Source organism: Hypanus sabinus, chromosome 19, assembly GCF_030144855.1.
Source record: "Hypanus sabinus isolate sHypSab1 chromosome 19, sHypSab1.hap1, whole genome shotgun sequence".
In the NCBI taxonomy this organism is placed as follows: domain Eukaryota; kingdom Metazoa; phylum Chordata; class Chondrichthyes; order Myliobatiformes; family Dasyatidae; genus Hypanus; species Hypanus sabinus.
In genome coordinates this window covers 50,417,906-50,432,541 of record NC_082724.1, presented here as the reverse complement: position 1 = coordinate 50,432,541, position 14,636 = coordinate 50,417,906, and the positions used below count along the sequence as shown (strand labels likewise).

The 14,636-nt window shown below is 40.1% G+C and overlaps 1 protein-coding gene across 7 annotated transcripts in view; it reads left to right on the top strand.

The window, feature by feature from the left end:
- The window catches only part of itpr1b (inositol 1,4,5-trisphosphate receptor, type 1b), a 531,527-nt gene that overhangs the window by 263,409 nt on the left and 253,482 nt on the right, over positions 1-14,636 (top strand). For 4 of the 7 annotated variants that reach the window (XM_059944380.1, XM_059944381.1, XM_059944379.1 and 1 more), the window contains exon 39: positions 9,066-9,101. The exons of the other annotated variants lie outside the window; for them this stretch is intronic. In XM_059944380.1, coding sequence (XP_059800363.1) covers positions 9,066-9,101 — 36 coding nt within the window. The remainder of the gene's footprint in view (positions 1-9,065; positions 9,102-14,636) is intronic. 7 annotated transcript variants of the gene reach the window in all.

The window sequence follows — 14,636 nt, the reverse complement described above, 5'->3', positions numbered from 1 at the left end:
TGGACTCTCCCAACATCTGGAACATATTTCCTGCCTCAATCCTATTAAATCCTTTAATTATCTTAAACGTTTCAATCTGATCCCCTCTCAATCTCCTCAATTCCAGCGTGTACAAGCCCAATCTCTCCAATCTCTCTGTGTAAGACAGCCCTGCCATCCCAGGAATCAACCTAGTGAATCTACGCTGCACTTCCTCAATTGCCAGAATGTCCTTCCTTAAACCTGGAGACCAAAACTGTACACAATATTCCAGGTGTTGTCTCACCAGGGCCCTGTACAAATGCAAAAGGACATCCTTGCTCTTGTACTCAATTCCCCTTGTAACAAAGGCCAACATTCCATTTGCCCTCTTCACTGCCTGTTGCACTTGCTCATTCACCTTCATTGACTGGTGAACTAGGACTCCTAGGTCTCTTTGCATTTCTCCCTTACCTAACTCTACATCGTTCAGACAATACTCTGCCCTCTTGTTCCTGCTTCCAAAGTGGATAACTTCACATTTATTCACATTGAATGACATCTGCCAAGTATCTGCCCACTCACCCAGCCTATCCAAGTCTCCCTGTATTCTCCTAACGTCCTCTTCGCATGTCACACTGCCACCCAGTTTAGTATCGTCAGCAAACTTGCTGATATAGTTTTCAATGCCCTCATTTATGTGTAAAGGAGCTGCATAACAACTTCTCTTCTTCGCCACTTTGGACACATTCTGAATAACCACGAGCTAAGCATCGATCGTTTGGAGACCATGAAGGTTAAATTCAAGCACAGAGTTATTAAGAAAAAAAACTGAATACACATCAACTGTCCTTTAATCTCTCATGAAAGAGACTGCTAAATTTAAGTTGATTGTCTTGTTAGGAATTTCAGAGTTGCATAGAACCTTTTACAAATATAACAGAATAATGATTTACTGTTGTCAAAAAAGGAATCTTTTCTTACCGTCTTCTCTCATTGTGTTTGAGACTACTTGTTTGCCCAACAGCGGATATTGAAAGGTGGGCTGATATTGAATGTATGTAATAGAATGATGAGCTAGTTAGATGTAAAAGGAATAAAGCATATTCAGGATAATAGATGTGTTGTGAGGGTAATGGGGGAGCAGAATGATCAGGTAGACGCTAGCCTGGACCAATTGGACCACGTTGTTTAACATAGCGTTATAGAAAACAACAGCTCAAAAACAGCTCCTGACGAAGGGTCTCGGCCCAAAACGTCGACAGCGCTTCTCCCTATAGATGCTGCCTAGCCTGCTGTGTTCTACCAGCATTCTGTGTGTGTTGGTGTTAGCTCAAAAACAGGCACTTTGGACCCTCTAGTCCGGCCAAGCCATTTAAACTGCTTAGTCCCATCAACCTACAACCAGACTATAGCCCTCCATACCCCTCCCTTCCATGTACCTTTCCAAACTTTTCTCAAACGTTGGAATTGCATATACCACTTGTGCTGGAAGCTCATTCCACGCTCTCACCACCCTCTGAGTGAAGAGGTTTCCCCTCATGTTCCCCTTAGACATGTCACCTTTCACATTTAACCCACGACATCTAGTTTTGATCTCACCCAACATCAATGAAAAAAACCTGCCTCCTTTCACCCTATTTATAGCCCTCAGTTTTGTATATCTCTTATCAAATCTCCCTTCCATCTGCTACATACTAGGAAATAACTTTCCATGTAACTCAGGTCCTCCAGTCCTGACAACATCCTTTATCTCTGTACTCTTTCAACTTTATTTGCATGCAGGCAGGTAGCCAAAACGGTACACAATACTCCAAATAAGAACTCAGCAACATCTTGTACACCTTCAACATAACATCCCAACCACAAAAGGTCAAGTTGCCAAAAGCTTTCTTTGCAACCTTATCTACCTGTGATGCCACCTTCAGTGAATTATGCACTTTGTTCTACTGTAATCCTCAGTGCCTTACTACTCACTGTGTAGGACCTACCTAAAGTGCAACACCTCATACTTGTCTGCATTAAATTCCATCTGCCATTTTTCTGCCCAGTTTTCCAGCTGGTCCATATCCTGCTGCAAGCTTTGATAGTCTTCCTCAATGTACACTACACCCCAATCTTGGTGTCATCGGCAAATTTGCTGATCCAGTTAACCACATTATCATTGATAGAGATGATAAACAGAAACAGACCCAGCACCAATCCTTGCAGCACTCCACTAGTCACAGGCCTCCAGTCAGAGAGACAACCCTCTACTACCACTCTCTGTCTTCTCTCACAAAGCCAATGTCTAATCCAATTTACTACCTCATCTTGAATGCTAAGTAACTGAACCTTGACCATCCTCCCATGCGGGACCTTGCCAAATGCCTTGCTGAAGTCCATATGGACAACATCCACTGCCTTGCCTTCTTCAACTTTCCTGGTAACTTCATCAAAAAACTCTAAAATTGGTTAGACAAGACCTACCACACACACAGCCATGTTGACTATCCCTAATCAGTGCCTATCTATCCAAATACTCATTTATTTCATCTGTTTGAATACCCTCCAATAATTTTCCCACTACTGATGTCTGGCTCACGACCCTATAATTTCCTGGGTTATTCTTAGAGCCTTTCTAAACCATTGGAGTAACATTAGTTGTGCTCTGATCCTCCAGCACCTCACCCTTCACTATGTCTGATTTAAATATCTTTGCTGGGGCCACTGTAATTTCTGCTTTTGCCTCCCAAGGGAACACCTTGCGAGGCCCTAGGGATTTGTCCTCCCTGATTTGCCTCAAGACAGCAAACCCCTCCTCTGCAAACCATATAAGGTTCATGACAGCACAGGTGCTTTGCTTCATTTCCATACTGTGTCCATCTCCCAAGTAAATTGAGATGCAAAAAATCCATTTAAGATCTCTCCATCTTTGGTGGCTCCACACATATATTACCATTTGGTCGTCCAGAGGACCAACTTTGTCCCTTGCAATCCTTTTGTTTTTGCCATATCTGTATAAGCTTTTCAGATTCTGCTTCACCTTGTCTACTAGAGCAACCTCATGCTTTCTTTTAGCTATCCAGATTTCTTTAAGTGTTCTCTTACACGTCCTGTACCCCATAAGCACCTCATTTGTTCCTACTTGTCAATGCCTGCTATTCACCTCCATTTTTTTTCTTCTTAACCAGGGCCTCAATATCTCTTGAAAACTGAGGTTCCCTAAACCTCTTCTCCTTACCTTTTATTCTGATGGGTGCATACAAGCTTGATACTCAAAATTTCACCTTTGAAGGTCTCCCACTTACCGAGTACATCTTTGTACCGAGTACATCTACGTCGCAATACAAATATGCCAGATGTATTTTGATGACATCAAAATTGGCCTTCGTCCTATTTAGTACCTCAACCCACAGATTAGACCTTTCTTTTTGCATACTTATTTTAAAATTAATAGCCTTTTGATCACCAGATTCAAAGTTATTCCCCAACACAAACTTCTGACACCTGCCCTGTCTCATTTCCTAATAACAGATCAAGTATCACACATTGTCTCATTGGACTTCTATGTACTGATTAAAGAAACTTTCCTGAACACATTTAACAAACTCCATCTCATCTAGTCTTTTTACAGTGTGGAAGTCCCAGTCAATATGTGGAAAGTTAAAATCACCTACTTTTACAACAATCTTGTTTCTTGCAACAATCTGCGATGTCTCTCTAAATTTGTTCCTCTTAAATCCTTGGGTGATCTATAATATAGCTCCATTAATATGGTCATACTTTATTAGTCCTCAGTTCCACCATAAAGCCTAATTAGATGAGTTCTTCAGTCTGTTCTGACTGATCACTGCTGTGATATTTTCCCTGTTTAGTAACGTCAACCATCCCCCTTTAATCCATCCTGTTCTGTCACAGTTAAAACAATGGAACCCTAGAATATTGAACTGCCCACCCTGCAATCAAGTCTCACTAATGGCTACAATATCATAATTCCACATGTTTATCTGTGCCTTTCCTATAATACTGCTTGTATTAAAATAAATGCATCTCAGAACATTAGTTCCACCATGCTCAACCTTTTGATCCCTGACTTTGTCTGAGGTTGTAACAATATGTCTCTACAACCACTCCACTATTTGTTCTTGCACTTTATTTCCTATCCCTCTGCAACTCTAGTTTTGTGCAGTACTAGCAAACCTTCCCACTAGGATATTAGTCCCCCTCCAGTTTGGGTGCAAGCCCCATCTTTTCTGTACAGGTCCCACCTTCCCTGGAAGAGAGCCCATTGATCCAAAATCTGACACCCTTCCTCATACACCAACTCCTTAGCCACGTGTTAAACTGGGTGATCTTTCTGTTTCTGGCCTCACTAGGGTATCAATCCTGAGATTATAGCCCTGGAGGTCCTGGTCTTTTACTGAGGACCTAACTCTCTGAAATTACTTTGCAGAACCTCATCCCTCTTCCTACCTATGTCATTGGTGTCAATATGGACTGCGACCTCTGACTGCTCACCCTCCCGTTTGAGAACACTGAGGGCTCAATACGAGATGTCCTGAACCCTGGCACCCAGGAGGCAATATGCAATCCGGGGTTCTCATTCTCATCCAAAGAACATTCTGTTTCCCTGTCACCACAGTTTGCCTCTTCCCCCCCCCCCCCCCATCTTTTCTGAGCCATAGCCAGATTTAGTGTCACAGACCTGACCACTGAGACTTTCCTCATGAGGTAAAAAAAAGACGATTATCAGCTTAAAGTGAGTTTAATGAGATGCCTCAGTAACAAAATTAACATACTAAGCCTGAGGCTATAATATAACTTGCAGGTGGAGTTCTATTTAGCACTATGGATTTTCTGTCCAAGCAATATGAAAACTTGCCGGGTCAGATGAAAGGTGTGATGACAGGAAAGTATTCCCAGTGTCCTTTTCGAGCTTCCATTTGTGTCAAAGGAAATCAAAATGCTTTCTTTGCCAGTTAGGCAAGTCTGGCCATAATACCAACTGACAACTGCCATGGACTCATTGTAAGAGAACAATCTTGGAAAAAGCTTGAATGACATAGTGGTTAGTGCAACACTACAGTACCAGTGGCCCAGTTTAATTCCTACTGTTGTCTGTAAGGAGTTGGTATGTTCTCCCCATGACACCGTGGTTTTTCTCTGGGTTCTCTGGTTTTCTCCCACAGTCCAAAGACCTACTGGTTCATTGGATAATTGGTCATTGTAAACTGTCCCATGATTAGGCGAAGGTTAACTTGGGAGTTGCTAAGTGGCGCAACTCGAAGGGTCAAAAATGCCTATTACATATCTCAACCTCAATACTTCCGTACTTCAGCAAGCAAACTGTCCTGTACCATGTTTAGGGAGAACTATGCGAAACACTAAATAGACTTAAAATTCCTGTGGTAATTACCCACTTTGAACAAATTTGGAACAAATCAAATGGTTCGTCTTCATACAATGTCCGGATGGCGATTACTCAATTATACAAGAATGTTTTATACCCCAGTGATTTCACATAAATACCAACTTCTGCTGTTCCCAAGCCGCAAGTTGAAAATGATATTGTGCATCTATTGGCTTTCATTTTATGCCCATTGCACCAGCATGTGTTCGAAATGGAAAAGGCTGCCTGGGATTAAACTAAAAGTATTGAGTTTGTCAGTAAGAATCATTTATTGCTCCTCCATGTCTTGAACATATTAATAGAAGAAGATGATTTGAATTGGCTGACTTGTTGTGGAGACATACAACCGTGGAAGCACAGGTTTCAAACAGCTTACATCTTAAAGGCATGATGACTGGTTCTTGAACTTAGGAATCTATAGCATTGAGGAGGGACAGTAAAAGCATTGCTTATTCCAGCAAAGAGCTAACAGCAACAATGCAGAACAAAGGATCTTGTCTTCACTGTGGACCAAATCTCCTCATCATCGAGATGAAAATGGGTGGGAAAGAATTGACAAATAGCCACAAAGCTTGGGAGTTGTGGATTCAGAATCAAAGTCAAGCTATGGGGAAGATGAGAATGGTCTAAGCAGATCACAAGGATGGCCAGCAATAGGAAACAAGCAATCCCAGAGCACTCTGTTTGTCTGGCTGTCTCTCTGCCTGTGTGTTTGTGTATGTTTATATTCCATTTAAAACCGTGATTTTTATATATGCACATTTTATTGCATATTCAAATAATGACTTCAAAAGTGAGTAGTACTGGCATTCACCACTGTTGTAAACTTTATATTAAAATATTTGACCATTTGAAAATGGTTAATCTTTTCAAGATAAATCATTCCTTTGAGTGACTATCTGTTGGCCATTAAATGAAATAACTTGCAGATAAACCTTTTTCAATTCTGTTTCTAATCACTTACTCAGTACACTTTCACTGTTCATTATTGATTAACACCAATGCCCTGCTGATCTATTCATGTCTGTACTCTAACATGACAAAGAAATCAAATCAAATCCAATCCACTGAATGCTTAGCTGATGGTGCGTTTGAAACCACACTTGATGGTTTTGGAGAACGGTTTTGTTTTTGCCACAAGTGCCTGATGCTTGAATGAATATGGCATTCCATCCTTGAAGGCCTTTGACAAGAGCTTTGTGCTGAACATGAAAATGATTTTCATAATTATTCCAAGGAAGTACCTGCAAGGGACTACCCAAAAAACCCAAATTAAAGATGGACATTTCAAGAGTCAAATCAAAAGAATTTGAAATAAAACAATGTTGTATATCAAGCACGGGATTAACATTTCAGGTTGAAGACTCATCATCAAACTTGCATAGAGAGAAAACAAGTTACTGTAAATCTGCAGATTTCCTGAGGGGGAGGAATGAAGAGAAAGGAGAACTCTGGGGTGATTTTTCTATATAGTCTAGTTTCTACTGAACCAGTTAGAAAGCAAAGGAACCTCTTAAAAACTGAAATCCTTTGTAGTTCAACTTATTCTTTCAGTCTGTGGTGGAATTTGATTCTCCCCAAGTGGCTACAAATGTGTTGATACCGAGAATAAGGTAATTGGCCTTGTATATAAATAAAGCAAAGTATGTGATGACTCAATGTAGTAAGCAAAGTTATTGATAAGATATAAAAGGTAACAGTTGGTTTTGCATAGTAGTGTATAAAGAATGTGCTACATTTCAATGACATTGAATCATTTTGGTTAATGGAAAAGCAACTGGATGTGGTGCAGAAGTAATGTCTAGACTAGGGGATACAATGTCTTAGACTAATAAATTGTCCTCTTTCCTCCTCTTCCTTCCTTCCTCCATCTGTCTGTTTTGTACAAAAAATGACTGGACTGACTTCAAATTAAATAGATATGTGGAAAACTTCATTCAATCCATTGCAGATAATGAGCTTGTTTTAATTTGGAGAAAGATGAAATTTTGCTCTTTTTTTCCACTTTTGGTCCTTTGCATCATTCCACCTTGCAAGTTATCTTTCCTTCTGATGTCTGTTGTGCCACCAAGCCTGCACCCTAATGGCAATTATACTTTGTGTTTCACGCAAAAGTTTACTTTTCTGATCATTTATTCATGAGAGAGAAGTCAATGGCATGGAGCCTTTTGCATTGGCAAGGTGATTGAAGAATTGACTTTAAAATAGCCAGAGATATCAGGGACATTCTTCATTGAAAAAGGAAGCCTGCGCATTCTAATCATTTTTATTAATAGAATCCTGGTCAATATACATGTCGTTAGTAAGACATAAATGCATTAAAAGGGCTTTAATTAACAACAGAACAAAACTCTAATCTGAAATATTCTGGTATTCATTCAGTGTTTTTAAGAAGTTTTATTTCTGGTATCCACTTCTGACATTTTTTAAAATGAAATCTTCATGCTTACACAAAAGGAATAATCTGGTAAAATTCATGCTCTGAATTTCAGAGGTTAGCTTTTAGTCACCATAAGTTCTTAGCTGTGCTGATTTTTTCTCTACAGTGGGGTGGGTATTCTTAACATTTCCTATGAAAGGTAAGCACTTAAATAATTTACTGAAAGTGCTTTATTTCTCCTCAAATTTCTGAAGAGAAAAGCCAAAGAGTGAGTGGCAGTATTTCATCACTAACTTTACAAGCTCTACAAAAGTTACTGTGAAAAGATTTGACATGAAGTAAAGCTTCATGTATGTCAACTTCCACAAGGGGGCAGATATTGGACAGACTGAAGTGGAGGTCCCCAAGCAAGGTGTTGCATAAATGTGCACTTTTATGTACTCAGTAACGTGAAGCATTGGAATTTGGATGTCTTATGGCATGGTACATCAAATGTGACAGGCTATTAATCTAAAAACTTGTGGTTTTAGCATCTGTGAGAAAATTTTGAGCAGCTTCCAATATAAACAATTGAAAATATGACTCCGTGTGTTTAACCTTTGTGTTGAAGTGACTGTTAAATTTCTCACTGGCCACATCAAAGTCCTACCTAGCTTTTCATTCTGACCAATGTCCAAATGTGATTAGTGAGGCAATTGAGATGCAGTCAATTTACAAAGAAGTTGAAGTCTTTCCAAGTGAAGACTTTTTAGAATGGTTAACTTAATTTGCTCAAAGTATCATGACTAAATCTCATTTTGTACAAAAACCAGTATTCAGGACTGTGGTTGATGGGACTGCGCAGAGAAAGGGTGGGGTAACAGTGAAGGCTTTGGGGTTCTTAAAGACAAAGATGAATCATTGTCTCATTTCCACATATTGGATTGCAGACAGGATTTTTTTATGCATTTCTGTTCCAGCCATGTGTGGGATTGCTGTTGTGTAATTCCAGTTAAACCAGTGTAGGTTGTGTCCTGGGGAAAATTTAAATCCATCTGAAAACATTGTTCCAGTCTGCATAGCTCCTTCACTGAAATGATGAGAGTGCAGTATCCAAGTTTACAGCATTTTTAACCAATTTAAATCAGCAGTTAAATTTCCCAATTCATTTGTTATTTCATTTGTTAATCTGTATTTCAGGATCCCTTGTAAAAGTAGCAAATGCAAATTCTTTGTGGCACTAAATCTCAAAATTAGCTAAGCTTCAACTTAATGTTATATATCCTTGAAGTAAAAGGTTTGCACCAACATGTATAACTACTCTCAACTTCCTGTTTCCTTTTTGTCTTTTAACAGCCTATTGCATTTGACGATGAATTGGATATGGCAGAGGTCGATGGTTTCTCTTTACTTTTTATTATGCCTTTTCTCTAGTGTTGTTGCTTACGCTTCTACCTTCTATGTAGTTGTCTTTGTTGTCAATTTGAAATAGTTTTCGTTACCCTCTTGCTTGTCGTGGGTAAATAGATGTCAGTGGCTTACTGCAAAGCCTTAGCTTCTCACATTCTCCATCAATACTTAGCTGCAATATGTGTATATGGGGGGGGGGGGGGGTAAGCGTGGCCATGGTGACTATATGGAATGTAAGAACATCATTTGTGTTCAAAGAGACTGAACCTGCTGTGCCTGGTCTTGTGTGTAAAATGCTGTCTGTCATTCTGGAGATTTAAGACAGGAGTCATTTACCAAATCAAACCGCAAATAAGAAAGTTAATGTGGCTGCTCCAATCCTGTTGAAATGATAACTGGAAGTCCAGTCTGGACCCCAAGTAGATTGGGTTATATCCATGATGGATGATTGAGACTGGACTGTAATTTACTCTGCAGTTTATTGAATAGGAATCTGCATGTTAATGGTAATATGGCACCTGTCACATGATGCTGGGTTTTATTTTTGGTCTGCTAGTATTGGTTTTATTGCTTGACTGCACTCATCCCATTATGACCATCTGTATCATGTGATTTTTGAAAAGGTTTGAGTATTTTGAGCTTCATTAGTTTGAGAGCTGTAACCTCATCTTGAGCCTCCATTACCATTCATGAACCTGGCCAAAACTCCTGCAACATCAAATGAGCCCCCTCGCTCGAATTGCTCCATCCTCCTCCATAAAATGTGTACATCACTTAAAAGCTCTCGGGTGGTTCTTGAGAAAAGCTAAAATGTTCCAAATTGTTGCTATAGCTACAGCTAATCAGAGTTTACCAATATGAAGATAGCTTTGTATACATTAACTGCATGAAGTGCTTTGTATTGATGTGATGAGTTGTTGTTTAAAATAATTTACCTTTTGAAGAAAGCACAGGGCTTAGTGTTTTACTAGGTCTCTCTCGCGTCATTTTCCTTCGCAGAAAAACTGTAAAGTTCAAAGTAGCTCAGTCAGCATTACTTCAAGGCAATTAGGAGTGGACAATAAGTACCATTTCTCTGACAATTACTAAGTCTCATTAATGCATCTTTTAAAAAGAAAACAGATTGAAACCATATTACCCTTATTTTGCTTTGGTTTTGTGTCAGGGCAGGGGCTTTTACCCCAAAGGGACCTCTCCCTCGTTTCTGGAAGAGATTTTTTTTCAGGTGACATTTATTGGCAAATAAATTTGGTCAATCTTCCAAGACCATCTCTTGCTGTAAATGTTGCAGATGTCTCAATTTTAATAATTCTTCAGACTTTCATTTGCAAAACCTGACACTTCATTTTACACTACTGCCCAATATGCATATATACAGTACTTTAATAAACTGAATTGTTAAAGCAATTGGTTTTAGTGAGAAAGATGTGGGGAGGAGGGAATGCAATGCATGGTTGAGGAAATTAATGCTTTAAAAACCCAGAAACAATACTACAAAACCTAAGTAAAATTAGTTTATACTAGAATAAAACAACTAATTCCTAAGTGAATCCTAAGTCAGTTTTGGAAAACCTCCCTGAGGTATTTGTAGTTTCTCCATTAAATTCTATTGTATTTCTTTATTTTCCAGTAAATGCCTGCAAGAAAATGAATCACAAGTCAATATATAGAGACATAGGTACATTGATAATAAATTTACTTTTCACTGAGAAATTTATGCTACTGTTAGCAATGACTTAAGGAAGAGTAGAATAAAGTATTGGTTTTATGGATTTAATATTGGAATCTGGCTTTTTATCACTGACATGGCATGAAATGTGTTATTTTGTGGCAACAGTACAGTGCTAGTCAGAAAAAACCTCCACGTTACTAAAATAAATACAGTGTGAAATAGGAATAACGAGATAACATTCATGATTTTATGGATTATTCAGAAATCTGATGGTGGAGGGGAAGGTGTTCCTTAAATTTTAAGTGTGGGTCTTCAGACTACCTCCTCGACGATACTAATGTGCCAGGTGAAGGCATGTCCCAGACAAGTTTCTTAACGATGCCACTGCCTTGAGGCACCCCTCAAATCCCTTTGGGGAGAGGGCTGTGCTCCTGATGGAGTTGGGTGAGTCTAACAACCCACTGCAGCCTCTTGTGCAAAGGAGCCTCTGTACCCAGCTGTGGTGCAACCAGTCAGAATGCTTTGTGGAAGTTAGCAAGAGTCTTTGATGACATACCCAATTACCTCGAACCCCTAATGATACAGAGCCACTGATGTGCTTCCTTCATGACTGCTTTGATGTGCTTGGGCCCAAGATAGATCCTCTCAATTGTTTTATTGGAGTAGTTTTTGATTGTAACGGCTGCCGTTCAGTGCAGAAGAAATCCATGTGCTTGTTTTAGCCAGAGTTAATCTTTATTAACAAGGTGATGAAATTGTGACTGGGAAAACACTGTTCTCATATGTTCTCATTCTGTAACAGTAAATGATGCCCAGGACAGCTTCCACAATGAATGATGCACTGGAATTGGTTAACAATTGCTGAGGAGGAATGGCTCCCTCTAAACGTGTGTGTGTTTTTTTACTTGTTTGCCACTGAGAAGGATTTTGGATTCGAATCAAAGGCAGAAATTTGAACCTTGCAGGTGCAGATTAGAGCCCCATAGTCACATGCTCAGGAACACAGTATAGATTATTTTCAAATCACAGACAGATCAGTGCCTGAATTAAAAAAAAACACTTGCAGCAGATGCAGATTATACACTCTATCCCCTGGTTGTTGAAGCTTTTTTTCTCCGAAAGCGAATGGAGACTGATGTAACTGCAGAAGGTTGTCCTCCTTTCCGCCTCTGCTTTCTGCACGATTCTTGGGTGGCTGCCAATGTCTGTCATCCAGTTACATAAGCTCTGCTTGTTTCCTGGAATCTGGCCCCTCAGCTGATGTGTGACCTTCAGCAGTAATTGCCAGTGGATTTATGTGAGGTTGGAGAGGGATGGGGGTGGTGGTGGGTGAGAATGTGGAGCTCGTTACTGTGATGTATTAGTAATGCAATGCAGACTGAATTGAGAAGCGGAGTGAGGTGGGAAGTTCAGCCTGCCAGATGCTGAGGTACTCGTTAATTAATGTAGTACAGCAGTGAAGCTAAGTTTTTTTTTGCTATGAGCAATTTGGCAACTGTTTTTCTTGGAAGTGGGTGTTTCTATTGAGTTCCTTTGATGCCGTTTGAGCCACGGGCTGATCGAGCAATCAGACAGCCACACGTTCGTTGCCATGACAACGAATAGCCTGCTTCTCCCGAACAAGACAAATGCTCACTCACCTGCCTGTACTTTTTAGGTTTCTGCTCTCTTCTCTTCTCCCCCCCCCCCCCCCCCCAGACCCTTTCTTCTGTCCAATGCAGTCATTCAACAGAGGTCAGAACTTCTACTTCATTTAGAGACTGGAAGTTCTTCAGCATTAAGTGTGAACTAGAAGGGGCAATCCCCAAAGATTGAGAGCTGCGCCTGACACTCCAGTGCCGCCGGTCAGACAAGGTTGCTTGCTTAATTATGCAATTCGCAAACATACCAAATCCAGACCTCTTTGCTGTCACCATACAGTATGCTTATCATTGTCAATCAGTGCTACTCCCTTGTCCTGTAGTTCTGCCAATCTACCTATGGATTCCCCCACCTCTCCACACCACTTGGAGAAAGGAATAGGTTCTGGGGACTATATTTTTAAAGGAAGAAGCAGGCAGAAGGGCATATCCTGCAATCATGGCTTGTAATGGCTAACATAATGAAAATTATGAATAATCGAACACCCACAATTTAATGGACAGATTGCAAGGGAATGGTGATGGTAAAGAGGAAGAGAGGCAATGTTATGAAGGGTTAGGAGGTGAAATATTGCATGCTAAAGAGCAAATTTTAGAACAGCAAGCAGGTAAGTACTTAGCCAGTCTACTAAAGTTGTGTATTATGGCCAGCAGGTTGGTTCCTCAGTTTAACAGGGTAGCAATTTGAGCTGTGTATGGGTTTTGTACATTCTGCACATGACTATTTTGTCATGGTTTTTCAACACATCCTAAAAATCTGCTGGAAGGTCAGATAGCTGTTCTAAATAGTTAGTGTAGGTAGGTGCATAAAGAACAGAAGGGGCAAAGGGATTGAATTTCAGGGGAAACAGGAATTTGACTGTTGGGATTGCTTGGATTCAGTTGGTGTGGGACCTCTAGTCTAAATGGCTGTCTTCCCTGCTGTAATAAGTTAATGATTTGTGCTGAACATCTGACTTTAGCTCTGCTTCATTACCATCTGAAGTAGAAGGTATGCCTAGTAGAGCTTGGCTTCATGGCATAAAGATGGCCATAACACTGCAAGCTAAATCAATCCGACTGGCTTTTTCCTCCATAATAAAAAAAATCTTATTTTCTGTTGGTAATCTGGCATTTGTGCCAATTCTCTTATAGGTGACTGTTATGCTTTGCATCAGGGGGCTGTTAATTTGTGCAGCAATGGAGTTGATCTAATAGGTTTGCACCGGAACATCTTAAGACTAAGGGAGCACCTCACTGTTTGAGACACTGTCATCAGAGGAGACTTTTGAAGCGAGAATTCTTCTGTTCCCTCAAATGGAAATAAACGAGCCTGGTTTCTAAGAGCAGCAAGATGATCCTCCTTGGTGTTAGGCATTCAAATATGCATCCCTCACAATAGCAATGAATCCCATTGCTTATTATGGGACCTTGTTGTACTCAGGGTGATTGGTGAGTTACTAGTGTAACAGTGATGACATCAGTTGAAAAGGACTTCATTTGCTGAAATCCCCTTTGAGGTATCCTGCCACAAAAAGATACTGCTAGTATTCCAGTATTTCTTGAGCTATTAAGCTCCTATGAGTTTCAGCTTCATTACAGACACTCCTGGAGCGTAGGCGAAGGCTTGTAAGGTCAGGTGGCTTTTTTCATTTGTCTTGATTCTATTTTTTACCATGGAGGGGGTGAAAGCCTTTTAGTTTTACATCCATTAAAACTAATTGTGGGGTAAATTTAAGCCCCAAAAACATATTTCTCTTTACCATAAAAACGTATTACTTTTTGCTTGGGACTGTTGGTAACAGGATACCAGGGATGTCTGTCATTCCAGTTCCCTGGGTGACTTTAATCCTTTCCCTACCATGTGGAAGATATGTGCATCAACACACTGACTGAAGAGCCACCTTTATTGCTGTTAGATTCTCAAATAAATGAAAGGAAATGAAATTATTTGCATTTTATGATGCTTGTTACAGTCTAAATTTGTCCCAACACTGCACCTTTTGAAATACTACTTCAGATATTGTAATGAAAGAGCCACAGCAGTATACAAGGGCACAGAGCATTGTGTAAATTACTGTTGTTTTTGGTTTGATGGGCTAATACCGTCCTGACCACAAGGAGAAAACCCCATCACCTCTGTAATTCGCTCCCTGGGATCTCTAAGTCACTTGTGAGGGCAAGCATAGCTCTGTCCTAATGGAGGGTCTAATTTTGAAATGTCAA